Genomic DNA, 20,016 nt, shown 5'->3' on the forward strand with positions numbered 1-20,016 from the left:
ATATGTGTTTCTAATATGTGCTTACCATCCATGTTGTTTATCTGTCGGAGATTGAAATTTGGGTAATTGCAGTGATTGGGGGTTGTAGTCTGTGTGTTGATTGATTTTTGTTTACACTTCAAACAATGTTCAAAATGTAAAAATAAAAAAAAAAAATGGATTCAAAGAAAACGCAATCTACAACTTAGATTGTGTCCATGTTTTATATAAGACTTTAATAATCTTAAATCATTTCAAAGCAGATAATGCCATCTGTTTCTCTTCTAGTAGCAAGTTTGAAAACTCCTGCTCCCAACCCAGACAGGATGATTTATATCCTGTGGGATTGCTTTGAAGGAAAGCATTTTATTTACTCAGAATATGCACACAATCACAAAATATAAATCTTCTGAAAAGCAGAGGTCAGGAAAGAAGCATGCTACTCAGAATTATACTGTACCCAGAAGTAGATATGCTTCCAAGTGTTCCTCAGTAAATTATCAACTATCTACGTTGTGGTAGTTTTTAATAGCTTAAAGGTATAAGACTAGGTTTGGGACATAATTCAAAAAAGTTATTGTTGCATAAGAATGCGATTTAAGAACTATCGTTACAAGGTAAAGCCTTCAATATAGTTCACTTTGTCTTTATCTTAACAGAATCATAATTAATCAAAATTATTTATGGGAAGAAAAAGTGATCCTTGATTGCTTTAAAAAAAGAAAGTTTGGAGCTGCTATTACAATTTCAGCATAATAAAAACACATTTTACAAGGTCCTGAACATGAAGAAAGTGATGCAATTTTGTTAAACATAAAGCTAGTTGTGTCTTTTAAGTTCCTGCTTCAATGCACCCTCATTTTGTATGGTGTTTGTGTAATGGTGTGAAGGGTGTGCAGTTTATTATATGCTAATGTGCAAGGTCTAATTAAGTTAGAATTTGGTGAGTGGTCACTGTCTTTTTGTCCCTCCGTACTAAATGACTGCCTGACTATCTTGGGTTTTAAGAATACTTTACACACAGTCCATGATTGTGGTAATTTAATTATTAGCTTACTTAATCAGAAAATAAGGCCAAGTTTGCTGCCAACTCATCCACTCCAATCATTTAGCATGCTGAGCTGAATTAGTCTTCATTAGCGAAGACAGAGCTTCTGCACCACAGCATGGGATCAAGTAATTAATTATCGGTTTCTTTGTCCAACAACTGACTAGATAAATTTCAGTAGTCTTTATGTGTGGTACATATAGCATTTCTATGCCACGTTTCATGGTATTGGATTGTTAATTATTGACTTGTTAATGCTGGTAATGTGGGCAGTTTGGCTTAGTTGGAGATCAAATTGCAAATGCTGTGGAAGTTTAGAAAGATAAAGCTTAATTTAAAGTACTTGCAGGGGTCAAGAAATACAGCTAGAAGTACTTAAAATATTCAAACGCTTAAGACTCCCTCTAAAAGTGAGCATAGCTGTCTGTTTTAATAGTTCAAGCACCAAATATACCTTAATATGGATTAATAATCACAGTGTCTCAGCGCTGCTACTAAGGCGATGGAGACTCAGGTGGTAGGAGTTTGTCCTGTAACTCCAACTAAGACACTTCTTCGACTTGCGTTCTTGTGAATCGATTTGTTTTTTTTACAGAAAATTGGAGTCACGTTCCACAGAAAGGTCTGTTAAAAGACGAATCCATGGATATAGAACCACAAATAGGTAACAACAAAACCAACACTTATCCTTATTAGTAGAATATGAATTTATTTCTAAAAGTATCCATGAAAAAAACTATCACAGTACAAAAACGCTCATTACTATTGAGGGTTAATAAACTGAGCAGAGCACTCAAGAACGTCAACACCACCACCAATAATTTAGGAAATGTAAGACAATATACATTTACGATTGTTGCTTTCGTGGTTAACAATCAGATTTTTCAAAATGGACCTTAAGGGCCCTTATGGTGCAATAAAACAATAAATAGCATGTAGACTTCTTAAGGAGTAAAACCTGTAGCTCCAGGAACTCTCAAACACATGTGACTTTTTTAAACATTGTAATTGTCCTCAAGTGCCATCTGACAGTCTAAAGGTCCTGTTCAGATGATGCTTTCAGAGCTTCTACTTTGCGTGCATTTCTTTTTCTTGTACCTTCAGTTACAGATGGTTTGAAATCCTTTCAGTCTACGTACAATATGCCATAAAAACCATGATTCAGAAGTATTTGAAAGTTTATTGACAAAATCTGTAATTTGTGAGAAGCTACACTTTCTTTGTTTCAGATGTAGGAAAATGAATGAACTGGATAAAGTTGAGAAGAAAGACATCTGTGTCCCACAATTCACACAGTGTTCCAGGACTATAAACAGGCAATTTAGTAGAGGGAGATATGTGTAGACCTCTGCAAAGAATCTGCAGTAAGCCATGGTTCGGGGAAAGACCATAAAACATTTCCAGAGTTTGGACGATTTCCAGGAGGAAAGTGTTCATGATCATTTTAAAACAAAATAATTATCTAGTCTGTTAATTCTGTGAAATTGTAAAAGTTGAGACAATGGCCAACACAGTAAAATACAAAGAACTATCAGAAAAAAAAAAGAAAAAAAAATCTGCTTCTATAGAAATAAAGAAAAACCAAGCCAAAATAGCTCAAGTCCAACACACAGTGCCTTGCAAATGCATTCCCACCCCTCAGACATTTTTATGTTTGTCACACCATAGTCTCATATTTTATTGCGAAGTATGTGGATTTTTTTTAAACACACCAAACAAAACGGTTTGCATTTCAAAAGTGAAAGTAAGATTGAAAGTTACGTTGTGTAAAGTTTATCTTCTTCTTCCCATTAATCCACAACTGAAATGACGCTACCTACGACAAGATAACTCACATCTATTAATTGCATGTTCCCCTCTGACAATGTTTAACCATTTTTTCGGATTACTTTTCACCAAGTCTCTATGATTGCAGCCAATTCGTAATGATAAACTCCAACAACATTGTTGGAGGTAAAGCGGGTTCAGTTCCTCCAGGTAATGGGCGTTTCCCTTCAGGATAAATTGCGACTGCCAATTCCCACTGGATTGATTGGCAGATGTCGTTATGTCAAATATGCTGGTCAATCGCATAAAAAAACGTACAACTGCTGGTATGGAGAAAAATTGTTAATTTAAATATTTATTATAATGTTTGGTTCATTAAATATGATATCTTTAAAAGGTTTTGCACTAAATATTTAATGGAAAGAGTTAGACATAACTAACTTTTAATATGCAAACATAGGTCCCTAATTAATTACAAAAAGGATTTTGGATTTGTAATGGTCATATATATATATATATATATATATATATATATATATATATATATATATATATATATATATATATATATATATATATAAATGTATATATATATATGTATATATATATATACATATATATATGTATATATATATATATACATATATATATGTATATATATATATATACATATATATATATACATATATATATGTATATATACATACATATATATATATATATGTATGTATATATATATATGTATGTATGTATATATATGTCAGCACATCATTCTAATATTTGTTTCTATTGATAAATACATTTCTTACTGTGAAAGGATACGCTTGATTATTACTGGTGGATTATGACTTATGTTCATGTTTGCAGTAGCTTCACAATAATAATCACTACTCTATTCAGCGTTCATTATGTTGTAATTAACACCTTCAATTTAAACATTTTCATCATTTTGAATTAAGAACAAATAATTTAAATGTGTAATGGATCTGTCCAGGATGTGCCCCGCCTATCTTCTAGTTTTAAAAGTTGGTATAAACAATGATTTCAATGATTTCCCAATACAATTACAAAATTCTGCAGCTCTGAGTGAGAAAAAAAAAGGACTTGATGAGGCGGCCATTCTCTGAATTGGCCTTGACTCAGACTTGCCCCTTTAAGACTTTATATTTTACTAGGAAAAAGATGACTTGTAAACATCTCTGTTATGCACTCAAAAAACACATAACAATTGTTCCTTAAAATTAAACTGTAATGGATATTGATTCACACTACAAGTTACTATACGGAAGAGCACAGGAAATTTGTCATCTATATTTGATTCATATCGAGGAGACAATATAATGTAAAAAAAAAAAAAAAAAAAACTAGTTGAGGCCAGGAAATACTTTTTAAAATGTAATGTTCAAGGCTGTAAAATGTCTAAAAGAAAACTTCAGAATGAAGATGATGTGACTTGATCAGCAGCAGCACTTTGTGTTCCTTTGCAACTTCAAAGAGAGAGAGAGAGAGAGAGGTAGGAAAAAACGTACAGCCGTGAAACACACACAAACAAATCAAGCATGTGAAGGGAAGAGATTTGTGCTCAAGATAGAAACTAAGAAGGTGGTTTTCCCAGAACCACTTTGTCATCAGTGAAAAAAAAAATGTAATGGGCTAATGAAAGGAAACAGGACTGTGCCTAACACTGCACGTTTAAATTTTAGAGTGGAAGTTTGTGGTTTTACAGACTAATGACTAACAAAAGACGGAAAGATACAAATGATTAAATGCCACCTTATACTATTAAGTACTTTGTTTAAAACTTCCTTTTCCAGAGTTTTACAGTGCTTTGCAAAGGTATTTATGTCTAACAGTTTGACCTGTTTTCACATTGCAATAAATACTTCAAAGTGCTTTGTTTAGATTTGTGTGTGACGGACCAAAACAAAGTGGCAAATAATTGTGAAGCGGAAGGAAAATTAAATAGGCATTTTTTAAAAACTTGAACAAATAAAAATCAGAAAAGTGTGGAATCCACATAACATTTTGTGTGTTCAGAAGTTCAATTTTGAACTCTTCCAACTTAATCATCTTCTGCCATGTTTGCTGTGCCCCCAACATGGCATGTGCCAGACAGAACGTTCTGTATTTCTTTCAAAAATACCTTTGTTCTTGCCACGCTTCAATAAAGGCCAGATTTATGAAATGCATAACTAATTGTTGTATCCACAGATGTTCACAGATACTCCATTCTGTGTAGTTTCCATGAGAATCTTTCCAGTTTCCAGTTTGTTTAATTAATGCTTCCCTTCTCCTGCCTATGAAGTTAAAGGGAATCCAATGTTTGTTAGGTTTGTAGTTGTGCAAAAGTGATGATGTATTCATTGAATTGTGCTCACTGTGCTTAGAGCTTGTTATATTATTTTCTAACATGATTTTGTTTTAAACTTTACAACATTATCTCTGATTGTCCATTGAGTTCCTTAGTTTTCATTGTTTTTTTGGGGTTTTTTTTTCCTTTTGATTGACCTCAAACTTTGCTTTCACAGAAAAGACATTTATGCTGAGATTAAGCTACACAAAGATTGACTTTATATTACCAATTAGGGGACTTCTGATACAACTGGGTTGCACTGGACTTTAGTTATATAAAGGAGCAGAAGGAGGCTGAATATTAATGCAATGTATTTGTGCCTCTTTGAATTGTCAATTTTATAAAATCCTAATCAATCCCAATTAGCCACATCTTTGGATTCAGGAACTTGACAGAAATAAGAAAAGACCTTTTAAATGTCTGCTGAATAATTAAAAAATATCTGACAGAATAGTTGTTTTTTTTCCCCATGGAAGCAAATTAGAAAAAAGTGTATAGTATTTATTTTCTTTATGCTATTGATTTCCTTCATCATCCTTCGTAAAGACAGCCTAACCCTCTGCCTTGAATTGAATATCCAGCAAATGGTATTTAGCAAAGCTCTGCTTCCTCTTCTTCTGCTTGACATTTGCAGTATGTTCCTGTGTCTCCATCTTTGAAAAGCATAATGTACCACCAAAATGGGCTGACATTGATTAATAGCTACATGGCGCCCTGTCAATCAAAAATGTAATGGACTTAGAAATATGCGCAGACGTAATGGAGAACTATTGCAAGCATTAGAAATGTAATGGAACAGTTCACTCCACTGTTGCTTTATGAAGCCTCTTAACTTTGACCTTCATACTAACCTCACAGGAGCACTGACACTTCCAACTACGGGTAAAACTTTTGAAAATTGTGAAAAAGTTTAAGATTTTTTTTCTGTCTCGTTTTAGAAAGTGAAACTCTTTTAAAATACAGGTTACATTTGAAGATAAATATTTCAAGCCTTTATTTCTTGCCAATTTGATTATTATGGCTAACAGATAACGAAAACCTCAAATGTAATGTCCCAGGAAATTAGAGTATTGCAAACTGAGATAATGCCACCTGAAAGTGTAGTCAAGCAAAATATTTTCAAGAATCTGGGGGAGATTCTCAGAGTGAAGTGAGGCTGGAATCAGCGCGTGAAGAGCCATATTACTATAAATCCCACACATGGACTACAAATGTCACATTCCTCATGTCAAGCCGATCCTGAATCAAAGACAATGTCAGAACTGTCTTACTAAGGCTAAGAAGAAAAAGACTTGGACTGTTGCTTAGTAGTCCAAAGTCCATTTTTCAGATGAAAGTAAAGTTTTTATTTCATTTGGAAGTAAAGGTCCCAGAATCTGTAGGGAGTAACGCATCGAATCCCTGCTGCTTAAAGTTCAATGTGAAGTTTCCATAGTCAGTCAGTCATGATTCGGGGTGCCATGTCCTTTGCAGCTGTTTTTCAACTCTGCTTTCAGCTAACCTTGCCTTTCACTGACATTTTATGGAGATGATGGTTTCATTTTCAAGCAGGACTTGGCACCTTCCCACACCGTCAAAGTTACGAAAAGCTGGTTTAAAGATAATGGTATTGCTGTGGTTAATTAACCGGCAAACTGTCCTGACCAGAACTTGAACATACCTTGCACAATCCTGATATTTCAGTTTAAAATATATGGATCTAATTGACCTTATGTATAGCTTTAATTATTGAAACACAGACTTGTATTATTATTATTATTATTATTATTATTATTATTAGTAGTAGTAGTAGTAGTAGTAGCAGTAAACCATAATTATGAAAATCACAAAAACTAAAAGGTAACACTTTATTTGAAGGGGGTTGATTAAGACTGTCATGACACCGTCATAAAGATGACATAACACCTGTCATGAACATGAATAAGCCTTCATGAATCGTCATTCGGTAAATTATGACACTTTTAATAAAAAAGTTGACATTATTCACAATGTCTTTATGACAACTTGACATTAACCAGGAAATCATTACTGTTTAAACTTTACCTTTAATAACATAAAGTTACCTAATTTTTAAAGTGCAATCAGTAATACTTTTATAACAAATTTATATCAGTAATGATTTCTTGGTTAATGTCAAGTTGTCATAACAAAGACATTTTGAATAATGTCAACTTTGTATTAAAAGTGTCATAATTTACCGAATGACGCTTTATGACAACAGTCATAAATATTCATGAAGGCTTATTCATGTTCATGACAGGTGTTATGTCATGTTTATGACAGTGTCATGACAGTCTTATTCACCCCCCTTCAAATAAAGTGTTACCAAATAAAATGTTTCAAGCGATGTGTAACAAATCTGTGCTTCACTTTCTGGGATGAGAATCAAACAAAAATATGTAAAAAAATTTTTTACACTCTTCTAAGTTTTTGAGCCGTACACACACAATATGAATGTAATTTTTTTTTTTTCCAAACCAAACTAGACAAGATTTTTTATATACATTTTCTTGTATTGCAAATTTTCTGTATCGATACCTAAACATTTTATTTATTTAACAATGAAGAGGTGAAGTATACACATTCAGCAGTAATTTAAACTAGGAGTTTGTTATATGTGGTTATAAGTCTAATGTTAATGTGGAGGAATTTACTTCTGTTCCTTTACAGCTGTTTAGTTTGTGGAGTTTCTCCCATCTTTAGGATCATTGTCATTACTTTGCATACCAGTTTGGGGATACAGTTAGCTGATGGACAAATGCCTTCACAGTGGTTCTAGAATGTGCTGGTTTTCAGAGAGTTTGTGATTGACTCAGTCCTCCATCACCATACTTGAGAAGTTTGTGTCAATATGCTGTCCTGATTTTTCACCAAACAATGAGCTACTCATATTAGCCAAACACCTCAACTTTGGTCTCATTTGTCATTAAGACATTGACACAGATGCAACATTAGCCACTTCTACACTAGAGCAAAAATAATCAGCTAATCTGAATCGTTTTCACTATGTTTGAGCCGGTAATTCATTTCTGTACGACAAAAAATATACATCTGGGTTTATTTGAGTAAATCAAAAGCACAACCTCAAGGTTTTCCATTGTTGAGTGTTGCTGTAAACATAATGGGAGCAATGACCAGAGAAACAACTCAAGCTCCTACATGCTCACAGGCCTGGAGACCCTGCAAACTGGGGTACAACCAAAGCAGACATTAACCAGTTGAATCCAGACTTGGCGGTGGAAAGCCAACGTTTTTCAGGCAACGTTTCTCTTGGCAGCTCTAAATTAAACTTAATATTTATTATTATGAATTATTTTCTGAACATGCTGTGTAACTTTAAGAATAAACTTTGTAACTACAATCTGCAGAGTCTAAGTTGTAGCTACTACATCATTTGCAGCTTCCCTGAGTATGGCACGGTCGGACTTTTGGGTGGATTTTCCCAGGATATCAAGCAGCTGTCGTAACTACTATCTCCTTGTGATTCCTTATGTCACTGTAGAATAATGAACATTACATTCATAATGCATTAAATTGCTTTATAATCTTTATAGATTTATGTTATACATTATTTGTTTGTCTAGTGTATTTGTGGATGTCTTTCAATTCATTTGAGTTTATTTATATAGCACCAATTCAAAACAAATATAAACGAGAGGGACTTTACAAAACAATGAATAATTTCAGTTCAATCACACATACATTCCAGTTGATCATGGTTATTAAACAGTACATTAGGCTCTGTTAATTTCCACTATGATGCTTATTATTATGCTTTGATGCAATAAACCCTAAATTTATAAAAGACTGTGCTTTATTCTGATCCTTTGTGTGCCTTGTATCTATGCCCTGATTGTGGAAAAAAACTGCTTTTAAATTACTGTGATCATCACATGTGTGTCCTATCTACGCATAGACATCTAATGAATGCCATTTTGTGGTAGCAAGTGTCTGCCCTTTAACAGATGCCTGCAAAGGAGAGAGAACAGACACTACTCTATGATGTCATTGTCCCAACGGAGTAGCAATGCAAAGTGACTGTTCGAGGTGATGGTGCAGTATGCTTAGCAGAAGACTACACACATTTATGTCTCTGCTTGAAGAAAATAAGTGGATGTGCACGTATACATATGTGCGTTTTTAAGTGTACGAAAGATTTGCTGGAGGAGACTGGTGCACTGATCTACATGGATTTTTATGATGTCACCCTCCCTGGAGGCTGGACCTGCCAAGCCTAGTTTTCACAGGTGACAAAAGAATGCAGAGTTTTGAGAGTAGAGAAGGGAGCAAGCTTGTTTGCACCTTTGCTCAGTGGGCATTTGTGAGTTTGAGTTTGCCCCCTGTGCATGTGTATAGAGGCATTCATAAATTTATGTTTCCACGCATGCTCCATCTGCTGGAAAAAATGTGCTTGCACCCAGGGGTAAGCATGTTCACAATTTAGCATTCTTGTGCTTAGAGCTGCTCCACTCCCATTAAGTGCACATAGGTAGTTGTGTGTTCACCTGGGTCTTGATGATGTCGTCTTCCTGGTGGACTTGCAGGACATATCCCGAGTTGCAGGAGATGGTGCAGCGGTCTCCGTTGTAGAAGTGGCGACCAGGGCTACTGCACTTTAGCTCTGCATTGCGGATTAAGGGTTCCTGGCAGTCAATGGCTTCGCACGAATAATGTACACAACTGTGAGTGGAAGTAGGTAGTAGAAGGTAGGGATGAAAAAGCAAGAGTAACAGAAAAGAGTAAGAGGAAATGCTAAGCATCAAACATGAGGCATTTTTTTATCCAACTAACACTCCAGATGAAAACATGGAAGCAGTCACACATTTGCTCACAAACAAACAAATTATGCACTGAGTGAACCACATTCATCCATCAATGACTGCTTAACAAATCAAATCAATAAACCACATGGAAAGCAGACTGCCATATGTGAATAAAAAGGGGTGTCGGTGCAGACATAGTCGGTAAATTAAAAGCAACAGGATAGACCACTTGCAGATTACAACGACAGAAATCGGCCAAAAGTGAATTTTGTAGCCAAATGGAAATGGAGAAGGCATTTATTGGTGCTGGAATTCCTGGATTCCCCATTCACCTTTTTTTTCTTTTCTTTTCTTTCTTTTTTTTTTTTACAACAATCCACATTATACAGTATAGGCATAGGTATTCGCTATACTGTAGGGAAAGAGAAGTAGGAAAATATACTGGGGGAGGCAAGAAGAGAGACACAGAGAGAGAAGGAACAAGAAAACAGGAAAACGCAGAATGGGAGCGGGGGAAAAAAAATCATCAACTTTCACTTTCATGAGTTGATTTGTGCTTTTCATCCATTTTGGTTTTTGTCTCCTAATGCAGACATAAACTTTCTCTTTCCTCATTTGTCTTCCAGATAACTTGATGGAAGCCATCATATTAACCACACTGTGCTCTTTGTTTTCTACCTCTGTGTTACTGTATTCCCATGCCATCAGATTTACCACAAACGTGAGCTGGTGAAGACTGTTTATAAAGCATGTTGGTAAAAAAAAAAAAAAAAAGCTCCTTTCATGTAGAGCCTTAACAGACAAACCAGGGAAACCTTGAAGCCTCCTCTGTAGGCAGTTTGGCTTTCAATACAATCTCTTAGTGGTTTCCTGCTAGTCACTCTGGAATTTATGACATAAATTACAATTAACTACCTGGAAAACTATCCTCCTCCTTCAAAAATGTGAATACATTATATACACCAGGAGACAGAGATGTTGTCATGGTTAAAATGTTGGTAGACAGGAGATGGATGACAAATCCTAACTCACCAAAAACAGAAAAAAGGTGAAGGCTGGAAAAGTCTGGTGTAATGTCAGGCAGTAAGAAAAAAAGTTTTGTTTTTCTAAGGAGAGTAAGTAAAATATGTTATTTTAACGATTAATATTCTATGAAGTTTTTGTAAAACTGACAGAGATGAATTTTCAGTACTATAATTTCACTTGCTGTACCAAAACCACTATTGTTATCCATTTCAATCCATTATTTTATTTTCACTGTTGACTTTTAATTTGTTGTTGAATTAGCGTATTTCTTTTTAACAGATAACTTTCAATTTTCTGGTTATATTTATATTTGCAACAGTTTTATGCAAATAATGTTTAAGTATTCCTCCACAGAACCTTTTTTTTTAACACAATGAGCAAGCAAGCATAATTTCAATGCTATAATTCCTTCTCATTTGCTTCGAGGATAAAAACTGTTGGAACCCCTCAAACCTAACGCTATTACCAGTTCAGGTTTCTTGCAATCAATTAACCAAATTCAAGCAATAACATACTAATAACTAAGCTAAATTATAAGGGAAGCAAAGTTTGAAGAATAGAGTTTCTTAAGGATTGCCTATGAAAAATGCATAACATAAAGAACAAATACAATGTAGTATTTGTATAGTATTAAACACACATAGATCCTTTCCTTGGTGGAAAGGGTAAAAAGTAAATCCAAAAAACAAAGTGGAAAACATACATGTGCGTCTGCTCACAGACACGCGTGGAACACAAAACTGAGTCACGTTAATAGATCCTGTTTTTAAGAACTCGGTTACAAAAGGGATGTGGTGTTTAGTGAGGGAATAATTGTTACGGGAAATGTGCTGTTTGGCACAGGAGAATGATAGGAATAAAGCGAGAGCAAGAGGCACAAAAAAGGGGAGTTGGAGACGATTGTTGAGGGGTAAAGGAAGATGATGTGAACGAAAAAGATGTGAGGATGGCAGAACAACAGCAGAGCTGAAGGATGGGAGGAGGAGGATGTGTGGAAAAGTACAAGAGACAGACGGGAAGTGAAAGCAGAGTGGTTAATTGGAAGGTTGATGACAAAGAGGCAATAGATTGGTGTTGATCAAAAAGGCAGAACCTTGTCAATATGAGCAGGAGAATTAGGGTCTGAGCCTGAGTTAAATGCTGGATTAATTGAAATATACTATTGGAATAAACAAAAATAGCTGATAAGCTTTCACCTTTTCCACATTCTGTCACATTGCATCCATAAAATTGCATCATTTTCTATTGGAATGTTGTTGGTTTTTTTTTTGCAGAAGCATGAAGTAACATTACTGCGTAGATGTAAGACATACATTTCAGATTTTTATTTGTAATGAGAAGAAATTAAAAACATATTATCTTCCTTTCACTTTACAATTATGCAATGTTTTGTGATAATAAAACACGGACAATTCCAATGAAGATTTTCTAAGTTTGTGGTTGTAGTGCAACAACATATGAAAAAATCCTCAGCCGAATTCAAACTTCTGCAATCCCCTGTAGGTCTGACTGGCACTGATAAAAAAAAAACAACAACAAAAAAACAACACAAAATCTATTCAAATAGTCCATTCACACAGAACCACTTACAACAATATACATACACATTTTTACATCTTGTGTGTGTTTATTGAAATATTTTGAGCACAGAGAAATATAACCAGTTAAGAAATAATATTCTGGATGTGGCAACCCCTTTGATGTGTAAGTTGAAATTGTGTTGCCAGACAAGTCAGAACTGGCAAAGGAGAGGATAAGAACTGGTTATTGATTTTTAAAGAAAAAGTTATTTTTAATGTATTGTGGTCTTTAGCCAAGCTTGATACAAAACAAGTTGTCACAGTAAACACAATTTAGGCTTAGAGGCAATTCAGACACTTTATTTTTGGAAAATTTGCAGAGCTGCACCACAAATTCAAAGCTATTGTACATTGTTTGCTCAATTTCCTACAGTTATGATGTTAGCACTGGTTTGATTGTGTAATCATTGATGCAACCCATTTTTTTGTCAGGTTTATTAAATGCAAGACTGGAAATCTCTTATTGTTTCCTCATTCAGTTCTGTTGATTCATGTAATCTCAAATTTGGTAATCTTTTGGATTTCGTCACTCTGTGAATGTATGCAAAACATGACTTACTGCAATGGACTGTCACCAAATACCATGACAACATTAATGAAAAATGCATCAACTACTTATTTTCCCTGGCACACATCTTTACCACTCCACACATTCATTTTTAGCTGGCAGATCTCTCACCTCTGTCCTGTGGGGTTGTAGATCTCATTACTCTGGCAACCACTGATTGTGATGGGGTCAAACGACTGGAAGGATCGCAGGCCAATGCCAGAGATGGCCACCAGTTGACAGGAAAACATGACCAGGATAGCCTTGGTGTGGTAAAAGGCCACTGACAGGTCATGGCTCACGGGGATCACCAAAGGGTTGGTGCGGCAGCTCAGATGCCACTCACCTGTGGAGATGTTATTAGAAGCCACAGAGCCGAAGACAAAACAGAGTGAACAGAGTAAATGATAAGGGTGGTGGGAATGAATCCGTCTCCATTCAGAAAATAGGAGTGATGTCTAAACAAGGCAGCATGCTGATGTTAAAAAAGCAACACAAGCAAACAGTACAAAAAAAGGAGTTACAGTTTAAGTTGCCTTGTTGTTTTAGGGATCTAAGTTGTTCTTTTCAATATGAAAGTGTGGTATATGAAGTGGGATGGAGCTTAAAAACAGCTATAGGAGTTCTCACCTAGACTATGGAAACCATCCTTGGTGTCCACCAGTTGAACAGTAATGTTGCACTGTGTCTGGTCAATGAACTTTGTCCCATCAGCAGCCAGATGTACAATTACTGCTGCAGCCACCATGGGATGAGAAAAGTTTGCCTAAATGAAAGAAAACAAAATGCATTTTCACATAATAGTTCATCTAGATTTTTAGATTTTTTTTCACTTTATTCCCTTTTTTGAACAATGTTGGTAACAAGGCATTCAAATCCCTTTAAATGGTTTTGTTTTCTTAGGCCCCTTAACACCAAATTTGGGTAGCCACTGTCTATGATTTTCACAACCAATATGATCACTGAAATGTGAAACACTGTCCCAAATTTGGAAAATCTAATTCCAAAATGAAGGCCATATTGACGCTGGGACAAATTTTTGGTACTTACCAAGTAGTTGTTTTTTTGTTTTTCAGTGCTGCTCTTCCAACCACATAACAATAAACGATGAAATGAAGTCAGTTAGTAACAAGCCCCTTGATCTACGGTTTGCCTTGTACCGCTATTGAGAAACAATTGCTTGCTCTGGTGGTGTGGACTTTGTTGATGTTTTAAACAATTGGATCTAATTTTACCCAGCTGCTTGGCCATGACGTATGTAAAGCGCTGTGTCGTTCGTGAAGGGACCTATAATATGAAACTCACTGGAAATTGCATAAACAACCAGATGGGGAGTAGGGATATGATATATGAAATGCATCCTGAGAAATCAACCATAATGGGACAAATCCCAGATGCACCACTGAAAGAAGATGAGAACCAAACAGAATTGTGTATGAAGGCAATGGCCAGGCTACTAGCGCCCAGGATTGCTATGAAAAAATGCATCGCTGCAGTCTGTAAACTGACATTACTGACACTGGTTTGAAACGACTGCCAACAAAATATTGTGCTTACACTCCGTCTCCATGTGTATGTCTTAACTTTATTGAATCAACTTTTTAGCCCTCAGTCCTTCCTCAAAATCAGGTATTGGAATTTGTCATGTGGGAAGAGTCTCTCATCGAGTCACTTTTGCTAGCCTTAACTAATACAAACACAAATGGTATGACGTAACATTGGTTGAGAGTTTGTATTCAGTTACTGGCATTTCAAAATCAAAGAACAATGTGACCCACAGTACTGTCTACATCTCATGCGGTGTGCCAAAAAATGCCAGCCCCAAATTCCACAGAAATGTCAGTTTGGTTTATGGACGCTATAAAATGCTTCTCATTCCTTTTCCATATCTCTTACAAACAAAATGAATTGTTAGGGCTTTTGAAATGGGCTTTGTATAAACTGAAGATTGCAATTTCAGAAGAATTGCTACATATGAAACCCAAATCCATACTCTAAAACAAACCAATTTCAAAAATGCAATGTCTGACAATGCCAGTCGGATCTTTTTTCATTTGAAACATGGCGATTTTAACCAAATCTAAAACTTGATTTTCTCTGGAGTTTTGGAACATTGGATTTTTTTTCTTCAAGGTAGAATAACACTAATTATACTAAGAAATAAAACTCAATCCACATCAAGTATCGCACAAGAAGTTTCACTTTCTCACTTGAGAATATATTTAGTATTTATCTTACCTTCAGCCAGTACGTAGAATATTCCGATCTTTGTCTGTAAGCCTCTTGACAAGGGAACCATGCATACTGGGAGACTCCATCAGATAAGTCAAAGACTTTGGACAGACATGTCTGCATGAAATAAAGATTATTTCATTCGATTTATGTCATCATGCTCTTAAAATAGTTATGTTATCAACCTCCCCCCCAGTCAGATCTTTAATGCACATCAGTCTAGCTCAACCCAGTTCCATTTATCCTGTTTACTTGTGTTCCACTTAGGATTTCTTCTTTTTGATTTTCCTAATTTGTTTAGTAGCTCAACCCAGTTCCATTTATCCTGTTTACTTGTGTTCCACTTAGGATTTCTTCTTTTTGATTTTCCTAATTTGTTTAGTAAATGCTGTCTATTTTCACCTGCCTACCTCTGCTCTCTGCATTTGGCTCTCATCTTAACCATTAAATAAACTTTACCCATAGCAATCTTTTCTTTATGTCATATTTTCCTAATCAGAGCAGTGCCAACTTAAATTCTTATTGAATGTAGAATGTCAGATTACGGCTATATGTGTGAGGGAGAGTTAACATCTGAAAATGGATCTCAAAAATTATTTGTTTTTAATAAATCATTTTAGTTTTTAACAAATCAAAAACTATAAAGTCTTTGAGACGTATGAAACACTCTTGAAAGACATAAACTAACTGCCAAAGATCTAAGAGGAATCAAACCTGAAGCGATTAGAGTGACTCTGGACCGGGTGCATGGGCTCATTGGTCCACTTTGACTCAGACTCCAGCAAGGTGAAGCTGCGTTGCTGGTAGGGGCTGTTATACATTATGCAGATTGAGATTTTGGTTTATAGACGGACTGGAAATCAATCCCTGAACCTACTGCCAGTTTTTTGAAGACCATTTGTTTAACTAGTGAAACAGTAAAAAGTCTGCATATTTAAAGAGGACCATGATATTTCTGCATGACATTACATCACTGCATGTAGACCTTGAAAACTAATGAAATGGGCCCCTTCCCCCACATGTTGGTTTACATTAAAAGCCATGTTGTTATAGCTTTGCATTTTGGATCATGTAATGAATGGTTCCTTGTAAGGTTTTTAAACTTTGGGGTCTTTAAACCTCTCAACGACTATCCCTATCCCTCCATTTTCTGGTGTGTTAATTGGTTAATATGAAAAAAGTACAGAGTGTGAAAACTTTTGTAAGGCCCTTCATGTTGAAAGGTCCAACCCAAAGTTAAATATTTTGAGTGAACTGGTGAGCTGCATTTAAGCAGGAGAAAAATTAGATTATTTCACAACAGTTTTGAAGGCATCGCCTTATTTGGGTAGATAACACAGGCAAGAGAAAAATCCTGGTATCCTTACTTTGGATTTGTGGTAACTCATTACCACTACCAATGCAAAATGCTTTAAAAATAGAAAAGTGTGAGCTACATGAAATGTGGGAAGGTCAGAATTAGGTAACAGAGGGACAAAAACATATATACAGATTGTAAAAGATTATTGAGCAATGGATAAACAAAGATAAAGAGAAGAAAGGACACACACCAAGGACAATGAGTTTCGGCTGCTGCCCTGAGCTGGTGAAATGAGACACCAGTAACATGAGAGTTTTGCTAGAGAGGCTTCTGCAAGATCCTGCCACCGTAGAAAACTGGCCAGACCAGCTATACGTCAGTATATCTGTCCTTTGAATCTGTTGACATGACCTTTCCGCTCAGAGCTGAAGTGGCAAAAATTAGAAATGCGGTTGAAAACAAAAAACATCAACCCCCCACCGCACAAGATTAGTTGACATGAATGGCTTTTCTAGCCCCATTTGGGGACAGTTTTGACACTTCAACTCTGTCACTCCAGTTGGATACATTAAATTATCTTAAAACTTTGTTTTTGCTTGTGGATGACCTTTTTCCAATGCCAAAACTTCACTAGCAGGGCAGATGGAGAAAAGCACTGTGAGACGAAGGGACGATTCGTTCATGTAAACACAGGTGGAACCAGCTAGACCTTTCTGAGCACCCCTCCTCCTCCTCACATAATTTCCTGCCCACAGGCAAACATCCCCCTCTTTACAAAGCATCACACCAATGGGAGGCAATTCGCGTGTGACCCGTGGCTCATTACACTTCCTTTCATCCCACCACTCCACCATCCCCCATGTGAGTGCAGAATCACAGTAATCTGAATGAATTTGTCATTGATTGGGTGCCAGTGTTAAAAGTGGGAGGAAGGGTGTTGATAGCAAGACAACTTTCCATCCGTCAAGCACTTAGGTGCCTACTTTCATTGAAGTTTTATTTGTTCATCAATAAACTTTTACAAAGAGTGGGGTCAAAAAAGGCCATGTGAAAGTTCACTGTAGGAGGCATTGTTTAGGAAATTATGGAATGTCTCTTTTAGGCCTTATTTGTTGGAAATAGCAAGCACGATTACTTTTTCACTTCAGGATAAATAAGAGTTATAAGAAAAAAAGAGCTTCAACAAAACCGGAAAAATCCAAACCAGAACCAGCCAGATTTGGAATTCCGATATCTTCTTGTCATAAAACGATGTGTGACATACACCAGTCCAGTGCTATTGATTGAGAATTGGCCATCCGTTTTTTTTTTTTTTTTTTGAGAAACCGTTTGTGTTATTTTGTCTGTGAACATTTATAAATGTCTAATGTATGGTTTGAATTTAAAGATCGGTTTCAAATTGTTTTAAATTATGTCCTTCAAAGCAATGCTGGCGTCAAAGGAGCAATATTTAATTGAACCGAAAAAGAAAAAGAGAAAAGGACAATGAAAAAGGGGGAAAAGATAATATGAAATTTTGACCACAATTTAGGTTCATTATTTAAGTTTATTTAGGTTCATGCAAACGTATGACAGCTGTCATTCTGGCTCAGGGCAGCTGTGGCTACAATGTAGCTCACCACCACAATCGTGTGAATGTGTGAATGACTGAATATAGTTTAAGCGGCCTTCTGTACTAGATAAAGCTCTATTCAAGAACAGTCCATTTACCATTCATCAGCTTATACATTTTTAAGTATAAATCTATTGACGATAGGAAGAGTAAATACAATTAAGAGTGCACTATGAACAGGTGTTTTCCAAGGAGTAGAGTGCATGCTCAATACTAAGTCCCATGGACAGTAAAAAGATTCATTGATTCTTGCTGAGAAGAGTGGAGTATGAGTCTCAGGTCATTTATAGCATTCTGTTTGGCATAGTGTATGCAGCAAAATGGGGTCATTTTACACAGATTTTGCAAATGTACAACATTTGACCTCTATTATCAATACATTAAGGATACATTGACTTAACAAATGTGGCAAAAAATATGAGTGCTGTTTCAGCAACATTTAGTCAAAACATCACAGTTACTTGCATTACTATAAAGAAGAATACCGTTATTGGCTATTGGCTTCGTTGCCCTTCAAAAAAAATCTTTTTTTTTTTTTTTGATTCCAAAAAAACTTTGAACTACAAAGAATGACTACTTGCTCCGTAATGCAGGGGAACCACAAATAATTGTTAAAATCGCAAGTGAGCACCTTGGGAAATGACAAACTTATTTTTTCTTCAATGCTCCGGAAAGACGGATATTTGATTTTGGCAATGTTGCTTGCAGAAGAGTTTTTTTATTTTTTTTTTTATTTGCAGATAAGCGTTCAGGTGAGCAAGACGCTTATAGAGAGTCACCTCATGTCAATTAAAAATATACATTTTAAATCAGCTTTTTCTCAGTGTTTCTTGTATTTTTACGAGTGTGTCCAAGACCACCACTGAAGATGGTCTGAAGAAGACCATCCCTGATACATCTTGAGTACATTTCACACATGGATTTAAGATCCTCAGAACATGGCTGGCTTTGGTTAAATGGTGAAAATAAAAAAATGTGCAAAACCCTGAGGTACCCAAAGATTTATTAATTTGTTGGACAAGCATTACTGAAAAACATAACTGTTTATTTACTATGGAAGCTCTGAGGTTGCAATTTGACCTAAGAAGTTAAAGTTTAAATCTGTTTTGAATAGACAAGTTCTCACTTTTCTTTTTTCTTTTTTTAAATAAAAACAAACATTCACAATTGCATTAGACAGAAGGTGAGCAACTAAGCTTCAAAACACACACAAACACACTCCCTTGCACATAGTTACACACATGGTCTTAATATTTACCAGCTGGGTTGTCAACTGGAGTTCGGCAGACACAAACTGGTGTTTGTAAATCACCACTTCAGATAAAAGGAGACTAAAGCGTCTTAAGCCAAGGGGAAGCCGAATGGGTTAAAGAGAAAGTGAGAGTGAAACTGTCAGATTCACTGCCCCAAAGTTATGTCTGTACTGTAAAAAAGACTCTCTAACAACATAAAGTGAAACAATAAACTTAAAAAGCAAGAAACACAGAAGGGAGCTGTTAGCAAAGGCAGAGAAATTATGTCAATAACCCTTCTACTGTGTAGTGCACCTCACCAGCAGACTCTCTCTGTTGGGTGTCTAGAGTTTTCACGTATGCAACCAAGTAAAAGTCAGAATTTAAACATACATATTTTGCGAGCATGCAGCACCTTAATTGGCTTAAATTTTTACTCAAACATCTTCAGACTTTGGAAAGCACCTTTTTAGGATGCAAGTCAATAATCTGAGTGAGAAACTTCTTCAGAGATGGTCCAAATGTGCTGAAAGTCTTTTAAAGAAGAAAATTATGAGAATATTTAAAATTATGAGAA

The 20,016-nt window shown here is 35.7% G+C and overlaps 1 protein-coding gene across 1 annotated transcript in view; it reads right to left on the bottom strand.

Annotated features, from left to right (window-relative positions):
• pappaa (pregnancy-associated plasma protein A, pappalysin 1a) overlaps positions 1–20,016 on the bottom strand; it is a 101,543-nt gene that overhangs the window by 31,130 nt on the left and 50,397 nt on the right. Inside the window, exons 11-14 of the mRNA XM_014986355.2 lie at positions 15,302–15,412; positions 13,694–13,829; positions 13,196–13,409; positions 9,653–9,827 (exon numbers count right to left, since the gene is read on the bottom strand). Of these exons, the coding sequence (XP_014841841.2) occupies positions 9,653–9,827; positions 13,196–13,409; positions 13,694–13,829; positions 15,302–15,412 (636 nt within the window). The remainder of the gene's footprint in view (positions 1–9,652; positions 9,828–13,195; positions 13,410–13,693; positions 13,830–15,301; positions 15,413–20,016) is intronic.

The sequence above is a fragment of the Poecilia mexicana genome, unplaced genomic scaffold (genome assembly GCF_051168715.1).
Source record: "Poecilia mexicana isolate PSO_F unplaced genomic scaffold, ASM5116871v1 scaffold_12, whole genome shotgun sequence".
NCBI classification, from domain to species: domain Eukaryota; kingdom Metazoa; phylum Chordata; class Actinopteri; order Cyprinodontiformes; family Poeciliidae; genus Poecilia; species Poecilia mexicana.